We start from the raw sequence: 11,837 nt of genomic DNA, 5'->3' as shown, positions 1-11,837 counted from the left end.
TAACCCTCATCCCTTTAGCTACACAGAGTTCAAGATATGGCTAATCATTACTCTTGCTATTTTGGCTCCTAGTTGGCACCATGCGGCGTCAGACCCGTGGATGGTGAGACAGTGAAGTGTAAGTCCCCACCAATGTGCTGGAATGGCCGCAAATGCCTGAGCCACCTCTGCTCTTCCTGATGTTGTTGCATACTCCTTGCCATGCGCAAACACATTTCCCTTTGAGTTTGTTCTTATCTATATCCTCCCTAACTCCAAATGCGAAGCTCTGGATTTGTTTTCTGAAAAACCCTGCCTCCTTTGCAGGTGTATCCAGTTAAAATACTAGTGTGGGAAGAGACTGGACAAAAATCATACACTTATGGACGAGGACGGGGACGGGTGGTAAGGGCATGGAGTGGGGTGGGAACCGGGTGTAGGGGAGCTATGGGGGTGGGGTAGAAGAGGAACAACTGTAATAATTTGAACAATAAAGATTTATTTTAAAAATATAAAAATAAAAAGATTTTATTTTTAAATAAAAAAAAGAATGAAAAGCCATAAGCTTTGTAGCCACTTCATACTTTGCTTCAGATTCTGGTTTTGTCACTTACTAGCGCTGTTACCTTAGATGAGTTACTTAACTTCTCCAAGCTTCATTTGTCAAACAGGATGAATAAGTCTACCTATGCACTCAAGTTACAATTGTGATAAAACTTTAATGTGTTTCAGGAAAATCATAATGACCCTCAGTTATTTTTCTGTGCTGTTACATAGCAGCTCTCCAGTTGTCTTCCTACCTCTCAGAGCTATCAGCTTTCTAGTTTTGTTAGGAAGGCGCCTAAACTTTGAATTCTTCAACATTCAAGAGTGCCATGTGTTTAGAAAATAGAAGAATGTGAGTGTATTTTGTGTGTTTTTTTTAGTTTCCTGGTGGGAGACGAATTGTTTGTAGTGATGGAGTACCTTGCTGGGGGATCACTTACTGATGTTGTAACAGAAACCTGCATGGATGAGGCTCAGATTGCTGCTGTGTGCAGAGAGGTGAGTTTGCTGCCATTTTGATAAGTTATGGTGATGTGTGGTTAGCAGGAGATGAAAAAAGGGAAAGTTTTTTCACACAGGTAAATTTTATTGAGTGTAATCCTTTCTCTGTACACATGCTCTACATGTTTTTTTCCATACCATTTCATTCTACGTGAGAGTTTCAGCCCTTTCCTTCATGTGTAAGATAATTCTGCAACGAAGCATGGACCTTTGAAGAGTGAAACTCACAGTTGAATTTCAGTGGGATCATCATTATAACTCATTATCCAAACAGGGTGCTTTTGAGACATGTATGTCATTAAAAATACACTACTCACCCTGGCCAAGTGTGGCTCAGTTGGTTGGAGGAGCCCATGCACTGTATGGTGGCAGGTTCCATTCCTGGTCAGGGTACATACCCATATTTCTGGTTTGATCCCCAGTCCGGGTATGTATGGGAGGTGGCCTGTCAATGGTTCTCTCTCAAATCAATGTTTCTCTCTTTAAAAAAATCAATTTTAAAAAAATACACCACTCAACAGAAGACAAACCCTCCTTTGTGCAAAGCAGTACATATGTTCACCTTAAGTGTTAATACATCTGCTTCTGGCTTTATTAATCTTATTGAAAGTAAAGAAACTGGTTGTTGCTTGATATTTATTAATGAACAAGAGGCCCAATGCATGAATATTCATGTAAAAGTAGACCTTCCTTGCCCCGGTTGCTGGCACCAGCTTTTTTCCATCCGCCAGCAGGCACCTGGGACCCGGGCTTCCCTCGCAGCCCTTGATTTTTGGAAGGATGTCTGGTCTAATTAGCATATTACACTTTTATTATTATAGAAGATTACTAGACCTACTGTCTGATTTTAAATCGTAAGTTCTGCCAAATTGCCTAAGTTAACTCAAAACAGGAGCCTTCCTTCTTCCAGCTAACCTTTCCTACAGATGAGACTTAGGTTAATGATTTGCTTATTGTCACTGAAATGTGATACTACTTTTGAATATCATAGGAATCATTATTTCAGTGGACAAAATTGTAAAAGTTCTTAAGACTATTGTGTTTTGAAGGGTTTTTTGATGCTCACCCAAGGATACATTTTACTGATTATTTAGAGAGAGGGGAAGGGAGGGAGGGAGAGAGAGAGAGGAGAGAGAGAGAGAGAGAGAGAGAGAGAGAGAGAGAGAGAAACATAGATGTGCCAGAGAAACATCGATAGGTTGCCTGATGTATGCATATCCCAACCTATGCACACCCCAACAGGGGATCAAACCTATAACCTAGGTATGCGCCCTGGCCAGGAATCAAACCCACACTCCAACCAATCGAGCCACACCAGCTAGGGCTTCTTTGAAAATTTTAATTGTTCTCCATGTAAGGGGCAGGGGGGGTAGCTTCTTTGGTTGTTTAGTAGGGAAGGAAGTAAGAATTTTTTAATGAATATAATAGTTTAATAGCATATCTCTAAACAAAAAAATGTTATACAAAAGCTGATAAAAACTTAAGAATTTATACTTAATTTTTTCCTAATAGTTTTTCTTAATTGATATACTATAAAAGTTATTTTAGGAGTTCCTTTAATTGTGACAAGTTTATTTCTATTTGTACAAGTATTTTTCTGGAAATTTCTTATTTTCAGGAATCTTCTTAAATGCTTGGTAAATGTAGTGTGATAATACACATAGTTTATCTATTTTTTCCTTGAATGAATAGTACAAGATTTTCACCCTGACTGGTGTAGTTCAGTTGGTTAGAGTGTCGTCCCATACACTGAAAAGTTGGGGGTTCAATTTTCAGTCAGGGCACATTCCTAGATTATGGGTTTGATCCCTGGTCGGGGCACCTGTGTAAGGCAACTCATTGATGTCTTTGTCTCTCTCTCTCACTCACACACACACACACACACACACTCTCTCTCTCTCGCTCTCTCTCTCTCTTTCACATCAATGTTTCTCCCTCCCCCGCCAAAAAAAATCAATTAAAATTATTTATTTATTTATTTATTTATTTATTTTAAAGTATATTTTTATTGATTTCAGAAAGGAAGGGAGAGGGAGAGAGAGATAGAAGCATCAGTAATGAGAAAGAATCATTTATCAGCTGCCGCCTGCACTCCCTCTACTGGGGATTGAGCCTATAATCCGGGCATATGCCCTGACAGGGAATTGAACAGGTGACCTCCTGGTGCATAGGATGATGCTCAACCAACTAGGCCACATTGACTGGACTCTAATCTCATTCTTGTATTTAAGGAAGCAGGAAGAAATTTTTCCTCGCTTTGGACTCATTCTGCTTTCTGAAACATTAGCAGAAGAAGAAAGTTATTCCTTTATCATTGGTGTCTAGGTTGTGGATATTAGCTTTATGTAAAATTCACCATAGAAGAAATGAAGAAAACATCTTACATCATATTGATGAACAGCTAAATGGAACCATACCAGCCATAATCTTACCCACTTTTCATGGCATATTGATTAGACTTGAGTATTTGAGATTTATGTGGGAATAATCACAATTTTATCCTTTACTATTGAAGTGATTTCTAAAGAGCCTTGTGCATGTTTGCAGGTGCTGTATACCTTTAAGCACTTAAACCTTGAAAAGGCCGAGAAATGATATAGACTCACCTATCTATATATATAAAAAGCCAGCTACCCTAACAGCCATAACGACCCTAACAACTTGTCACTATGACGCTCACTGTGGCCAGCAAACCAGTCCGATCAGGGGGTGAGGCCAGCCGGCCAACCTCCTGGCCTCTCCCCACTGCCGCCCGCCCCTGATTGGATTCTCCCATCCCAATCAAGAGCGGACTGCCAGCCAAACGTCCCTCCCTTCCCCCAGCCAGCCCCAGCCCCGATCAGCCCACCCCACCACCATAGTCCCACAGCCCATCCCCTCGGCCGGCCACCCTGATTGCACCCCCCCACCCCAATAGGGTGGGGGACTGGGCAGCCAACCTCCTTCAGCCCCTCCCCTGGCTGGCCACGCCCTTGATGGCCCACCACCCTGATCGGCTTGTAGCCCCTCCCCCCAGGCAGCCCCACCCCTGATTGCCCTCCCACCCTAATAGGGGGTGGGGCCAGCTGGTCAACCTCCTTCAGCCCCCTCCCCCTGCCAGGGCCAGCCAGCCAACCACCCATGGCCCCTTCCCCAGGCCACTGCCCCCCCCTCCATCGGCACCTCCCACGCCATTCAGGGGTGATGCCCACCAGCCAGTCACCTGCAGCCCCTTTCCCCAACACCCGGCCCTGATTGGGCCTGATCGGGGTGGGCCGGCTGGCCAGCCTCCCACCATCTCCTCCTTATAGCCTGATCTGACCAGACCCCACCCATGCACGAATTTGTGCACTAGGCCTCTGGTCATTTTATAAATGAAAATACTGAATACAGAATGATAGGACTAGATAAGACATCATTTAATAATTGTTTCTGGGTAAGACCAGTGCGTGGGAGATAATGGATCTAATTAATTGTCTTATTTTTATAACTTTGCACATAAAAGGATGTTTTTTCTTTATAAACATAAGTATTGCAGTGTCTTCTGCTGGATACTAGAAGCAATGTCCAGGCCTGTACTGTATGTAAACCTTCCTTAGACCTTTCAGAGACTGTTTTATTAATTGCTTTTATTCTTCTGTTCAGTGTTTACAGGCATTGGAGTTTTTACATGCTAATCAAGTGATCCACAGAGACATCAAAAGTGACAATGTGCTTTTGGGGATGGAAGGATCAGTTAAACTTAGTGAGTAACAAATGAACAAATAACATTTATTTGTTATTTATTATTTTTTGCCTTTTATTTAAATAAAAACCTCTTACGCTATTGTTATGACTTAATAGATGGAGAGGGAGGGAGAATAGTGGTAAAGAATATGGACTCTCAACAGGACAGCCTGTGTTTAAATAGCAGAGCTGCTATACTTGCTGAATAATTTTAGGTGAGTTACTTAATCTCTTTATGTTTTTCTTATTTATATAATATGGAAAATAATATCTATCTCAAAGAATTCTTCTGGAGATTAAAACACTAAGGAACAGTACCTAGGACTATCATAATGTTGGTGCTATCTTCTAAAGATGAACTTGAATTTGTTTCTGCTATCTTTTTTTTTTTTTAATTTAAGAGGAAGAGAGGGAAAGGGAGATAGAACATCAATGATGAGAGAGAATCATTGATTGGCTGTCTCCTGTACGCCCCCTACTGGTAACCCAGCCTTCAACTCAGGCATGTGCCCTAACGGGGATCCAACTGTGACCTCCTGGCTCATAGGTTGATGCTCAACTTCTAAGCCACATCGGCTGGGCTCTGCTATCTTTTAGGTAATGCTGTTCCACTTTCATTGGATTTGGAAACGTGGCCTAATCATTTGAAGGCCTATGTGACTCTGACCTTGGAAATGATAAGGGAAAAAAACTCTTATAACCCTCTTTTCATATGTATCTTCTGTATCAGGCATGGTAGAGTCATGGGGGGCGGGGGCGGAAATCATAGGTTCTTTTTCCTCTGCTAGTTATAATGTCTCACCGCCAACCATGCCCTCTGTAGGATTTAAGAACTTCTTTTTTCTTTTTTTTAATAAAAAGGAACTTCTACTGAGGTTTCTCCAACTATGCAAAACTCAAGGCATTTCTTGGATCAAGAAACCAAAAACTTTTTCTTCTGTTCTGCTCGAGTTTCGCTGCTTTTTCAGCATCTCCTTAAGATACATCCTTTAAAAATTATTCAACCACAAGAAAAGGGGTCTAGGTTCTATCAGATGGTCAAAATATAAAATTACTAACCTTCATCTTAGTGGGCAAGTTAAAAATTGTCAGTTTCATACATTTTTAGTGAATACATATGTAAACTGAATTGGACTTTTTCAGATAATACTTAATCCTAGCTCTTCTGCTTACTAGATGAATAATCTTGGGTAAATTATCTAAAAATATATGTGTCTGTTTTCCCATTTGTAAAATGAGAATAATAGTAATGTACCTGTCTAATAGAGATATCATGAGGATTAGATATGTTAATTCTTATAAGGTATTGGGAACAACGTCTGTTTTTTTATAAGCTCTTATTTTAGCTATGGATAGTATGATTTCACCTAACAATTGTTCTTTCAGGATTCACTCCTATAGAATTACTAAACATATGCACAGTTACAAAGATGTTCTCTGCAGCATTGTAAGAAAAACCAAAATATGTTAAATGTCTAGCGGTACAGGAATGGTTAAATGTTACGATTTTTTTATATTCTTTTGTTTTTGTATATTTTTTAGTATTGTATAGTTATAATAATGAGGTAGTTCAATGTATTAATATGGAAAGATCTCTAAAAGTTGTTTTTTTAAAAGTTTACAAAATATCTTAATTAGAATGAATCAAGTGGTTCATAGATATTATTTGTATGTATGTAAATGCATAACAAAAAGTCTAAAGTTTACATTTATATTCAACTATAGTAATATTTTAAAAATTAAATAAAGAATAAACAAATATAAAAGCTCTGCAAATAATTTTTTAGAGGAGGAAAAAAGTAAAGATTGCAAACATAAACATTAACAGTAGTTACATATGGAACAGAATGGGAGAGAGGAAAAAATTCTAGGTTCTCATCCTGACTTTGCCACTAAACAAGGCATTCTGCTCTTCAGTTATTATAAAACTAGAGGGCCAGTGCACAAAATTCGTGTACTGGGGAGGGGGGTTCCCTCAGCCCGTCCTGCGCCCTCTCACAGTTCCGGACCCTCGCTCCTTACTGCTCACCTGCTCACTGCTCCTTACCACTCAGCTAGCTGCTCCTTAGCACTGCCTTGGAGGCAGGAGAGGCTCCCATCATGGCCGCTGTGCTCACCAGCCATGAGCCCAGCTTCTGGCTGAGTGGCGCTCCCCCATGGGAGCGCACTGATCACCAGGGGGCAGCTCCTGCGTTGTGCATCTGCCCCCTGGTGGTCAGTACACATCATAGTGACCGGTTGTTCTGGTCGTTCCACTGTAATGGTCACTGTAGAGGTCCAGTGCATGAAATTTGTGCACGGAGGTGGGGGTGTTCCCTCAGCCTGGCCTGCACCCTCTCCAATCCAGGACCCCTTGAGGGATGTCCAACTTCTGGTTTAGGCCCAACCCCGCAGCAATCTGGACTGCTGGCTCCTAACCACTCATCTGCCTACCTGATAGCCCCTAACCACTCTGCATGCCTGCCTGATGCCCCTAACTGCTCCCCTGCCAGCCTGATGGCCCCTAACTGCTCTCTCCTGCTGGCCTGATCCCCCTAACTGCTCTCCCCTGCCGGCCTGATCCTCCTAACTGCTTTCCCCTGCCAGCCTGGTCACCGTAACTACTCTCCCTTGCCAGCCTGATGGCCCCTAACTCCTCTCCCCTGCCGGCCTGCTCCCCCTAACTGCTCTCCCCTGCCAGCCTGATCACCCCTAACCGCCTCTGCCTCAGCCCCGCCACCATGGCTTTGTCCAGAAGACATCTGGTCTACCCGGTCTAATTAGCATATTACCCTTTTATTAATATAGATAAGGAGGTGGGAGTATTGCTGGTGAGCACATTGTAGGTACAGTTATAATTAAACATGCTCTTTTTCTAGATCTGCTATCAGCTGTGTAGTTAATAGCTTCTGTTTGTTTTCATCAAAAGTAGTTACCATTTCCTGACCTTTGCCTATTTGGTAACTTTTTCTTCTTGACCTTTTTCAACTTTATTAAAATCTTTAGGGCAGAATTAATGTTTTCACTGAATTTATTGGAGTGACATTGCTAAATAAAATTATATAGGTTTCAGGGGTACAATTCTATAATACATCATCTGTACATTGTATTGTTTGTTACCATCCCAAGTCAAGTCTCTTTCCATCACCATTTATTCCCCCCCCCCTTATTCTCTTCTACCTGTCCCCACCCCCCTTTTTCTCTGGTTAGAATTAATTATTTAGAATAAAAGACCTCCTTGCCCTAACCGGTTTGGCTCAGTGGATGGAGCGTCAGCCTGCGGACTGAAGGGTCCCAGGTTCGATTCCGGTCAAGGGCATGTACCTTGGTTGCAGGCACATCCCCAGTAGGAGGTGTGCAGGAGGCAGCTGATCGATGTTTCTCTCTAACTCTCTATCCTCTCCCTTCCTCTCTGTAAAAAATCAATAAAATATATGTTTAAAAAAAAAAAGAATAAAAGACCTCCTGATAATTTGTCCTCTGCTTGTGGGAAGTTAAAGTGAAAAAGTGAGAGTATGTAACATCATCAAAATATTTGTAAACCCATCCTAGTGGCTTTATTAATACAGTCTTAAAAAACAAGTGGGTGAGTAGTCAAATGTAATTAATTAAGTTATCTGCCCTGGCCGGTTCAATTCCCAGTTAAGGACATGTGCCTGGGTTACGGGCCCGGTCCCTGGTAGGGGACATGCAGGAAGCAGCCAGTCGATGCTATGCTTTCACATCAATCCTCTTCCTCTCCCTCTCTTAGGTCATCTAAAGTGAATCTTTAGAAAAAACCATCCGTGGACACCATTAACTTTAGATGTTTTGTTTTGTTTTATAGCTGACTTTGGTTTCTGTGCCCAGATCACCCCTGAGCAGAGCAAGCGAAGTACCATGGTTGGCACACCATACTGGATGGCACCGGAGGTGGTTACACGGAAAGCTTATGGCCCTAAGGTGGACATATGGTCTCTGGGTATCATGGCTATTGAAATGGTAGAAGGAGAGCCTCCATACCTCAATGAAAATCCCTTAAGGGTAAGAAAAACACCAGCCTTATTTTAAGAAAAATACTTTTATTTAAAACATTTAGGTAGTACCTGCTTGTTCCAGGCAGGTAGATGGCCAAGAATTTAGGATGCAAAGTTGATATAACCTAGTTGTTTCCTTCACTCGGCATCTAAAAAATCATTTGCTCTTCTGGGTTGAGTTGAATGTGTTAGGTAAAGAGTTTGTAGATTTTTAGTAAGTTGAATGCTTTAATTTTGTGTATAAGTAAGAATTTCCTCACTTTTCTACAGAGTTAAGAGTCCCTAGACATACCCTTCAGGTTATCAACTTTGAACCTTGGCCTCTGGTACCCCTAGGTACAGAGAAGAGGAAAGCAAGATCACATCTGTGAGAAAGCTGTGTAGATGGCAATGTTAAAGCCTGTATTCAAACAAAAGAGTGAGGGCCCTGAGATACAGATGAGGTCAGTAGACTTTAAACAAATATTCAGCAGCTGAGGGTGGAGACTTTTGGGGTTCCTTCCTACCTCCCTCCCTCCCTCCCTGCCTGCCTGCCTTTCTTTATTTTTTTTCTTCTACTTCTACTTTTAAATCACCATGTATGGCTCAATATCATAGCACTTCACACCTACAAGAATGACTATAATAAAAAAAGTTGAAGAATAGTAAGTGTTGGTGAGAATGTGGAGAAATTGGAACCCTTATACTTTGCTAGTGGAAAGGTAAATAGTGCATGTAGCTCTTTGAAAAAGTTCCTCTAAAAGTTAACATTGAGTAACATATAACCCAGCAATTCTAGTGCTGTGTATATTCCCAAGAGAATTAAAAGCTTAAATCCACTCAAAAACTTGTACACAAATGTTGATAGCAGCATTCTTATGAGCCAAAAGGTAGAAACAGCACAAATGTCTATCACCTGATGAATGAATAAATAAAAATTGTATATGCATATAATGGAATATATTTTAGTCATAATAAAGGAATGAAATATAGATACATAAACATTGAACCTTGAAAGCATTATGCTACATGAAAGAAGTCGAACACAAAGATCATATATTGTATGATTCCATTTACATTCGATTCTTATTCATGGTGGTTAGATTCTACAAGCCACAAACACCGAATAATGAAAGTGAAACCATTGCTTCTAGGGAAAATACAGGGTTAGGTTCCTAAAGCCTCAGGTCACAACATTTTGATATACAGATAATCAACTGATTGATATACAGCCTTGCCTTTATGTGTGTTTCTGTTTAAAGACACTCTATTTAACAATTGTTGATTGAATAACATTGAACTCATGGCCAACAGCACTACAACTCATGCCTGAATGAAGATTATCAAAGATGTATATTCTCCACAAGGCACATCACAGCCTTCTTGCACTTAGGTACACTAGACAGCTCTTCAGCACTGTGCTTCTCACCTCTGCACATATCCATTAATGATCACAGAAGCACTGAGTATTGATTTTGGAGTTGCAAATAAACTTTAGTGAGTAAGTGAATTTGCATGTGTGGAATCTGCACATAATGAGGATTGACTGCATACATTTTATAGATTTCTGTAGAGACAAGAAATTAGTGGTTTCTGGGGGCTGAGGAAAGGAGGGGAGAAACCTTTGCAGAGACAAGGGTTGAGGTTTGTGAAAAATCTCCATTGAGCATTCAACAGAGATTGGCACACCTGTATGAGTACTCTGCCCAGGACCGGGGATATAGCCATCTGCTAAGATTGGAGAGGATGGTGCCCAATGCTCTCATAGGGCTGGGAATAGTGCCTGCTTCTGTCAGCAATAGTAAACCTTGTAAGAGTAAACCTTATATTTCACAGGATGTTCAGTAGAGGACTCAACAGTCTTGCCTCAGTGATAGGAAATAATTACCCTAGACCCATGGTGGGCAAACTGCGGCTCGCGAGCCACATGCCACTCTTTGGCCCCTTGAGTGTGGCTTTTCCTAAGCCTTAGGAGTACCCTAATTAAGTTAATAACAATGTACCTACCTATATAGTTTAAGTTTAAAAAATTTGGCTCTCAAAAGAAATTTCAATCGTTGTACTGTTGATATTTGGCTCTGTTGACTAATGAGTTTACCGACCACGGCCCTAGACTATATGCTGCTGTAGTCTAACAAATTTTATTCTAAAACAAGACCCAAAAGGATCTGTTCCAAAGTAACTGTGTCCCAGGACAAAGCTCAAGAATATTTATGAGTCCAGATATATCTGGCACCCAAATACCCAGTCCAAGTTTACCAGACAGGCAAAAGAGCAGGAAAATTATAACCCATATGAGGAGAAAAACTGACCCAGAACTGAGACAGACAAAAGAATTGGCACAAAAGGACATTAAAACAATCTTTATAACTGCATTCCAGATGTTAAGTAGAGACATTTGGAAGGTACTTTTTAAATTTATTGATTTTTTTTTTTGAGAGAGAGCAATTTGTTGTCCACTTATTTATGCATTCTTTGGTTGATTCTTGTATGTGCTCTGACTGGGGATCAAACTTTGGCCCATTGGGACAGTGCTCCACTGAGTTACCCAGCCTGGACTTGGAAGTACATTTTTTTTAAAATTTAAACTTACAGATACAAACTACAGTGTTTGAGAGTGGATCAATGGCAGATTATACATTGTAGGGAAGTGATTGATAGTAATAGAAACTATCCAAGGGAAACATAGGGATAGAAATGAATTTATTTATTTATTTATTTATTTTGGAAGAAATCCTAATTGTTTTATTGCTTAAAGTATTACAAAGAGTATTACATATGTCTCCTTTTTTTCCTGCCCTTGACAACCCCCTGGCCTCCCCTACCCCCCAGTGTCTTAAGTCCATTGGCTATACTTATATGCATGCATACAGTCCTTTGGTTGGTCTCTTACCCCTCCCCTTCCTGCCCCTCAACCCTCCCCAGCCTTCCCGCTGCAGTTTGACAGTCTGTTCGAGGCTGCTCTGCCTCTGTATCTATTTTTGTTCATAAGTTATTAATGGTCTTTATTATCCATAAATGAGTGAGACCATGTGGTATTTTTCTTTCACTGACTGGTTTATTTCACTTAGCATAATGCTCTCCAGTTCCATCCATGGTGTTGCAAATGGTAAGAATTCCTTCTTTTTATAG

At 40.8% G+C, this 11,837-nt stretch overlaps 1 protein-coding gene across 1 annotated transcript in view; it reads left to right on the top strand.

The window, feature by feature from the left end:
• Positions 1–11,837, top strand: part of PAK2 (p21 protein (Cdc42/Rac)-activated kinase 2) — a 55,128-nt gene that overhangs the window by 31,715 nt on the left and 11,576 nt on the right. The window contains exons 10-12 of the mRNA XM_015562476.1: positions 906–1,023; positions 4,651–4,750; positions 8,537–8,733. Coding sequence (XP_015417962.1) covers positions 906–1,023; positions 4,651–4,750; positions 8,537–8,733 — 415 coding nt within the window. The remainder of the gene's footprint in view (positions 1–905; positions 1,024–4,650; positions 4,751–8,536; positions 8,734–11,837) is intronic.

This window comes from Myotis davidii, unplaced genomic scaffold (genome assembly GCF_000327345.1).
Source record: "Myotis davidii unplaced genomic scaffold, ASM32734v1 scaffold571, whole genome shotgun sequence".
NCBI classification, from domain to species: Eukaryota; Metazoa; Chordata; class Mammalia; order Chiroptera; family Vespertilionidae; genus Myotis; species Myotis davidii.
Note: the sequence above shows the minus strand (reverse complement) of the source record. Positions and strands in the feature narration are given on the sequence as shown.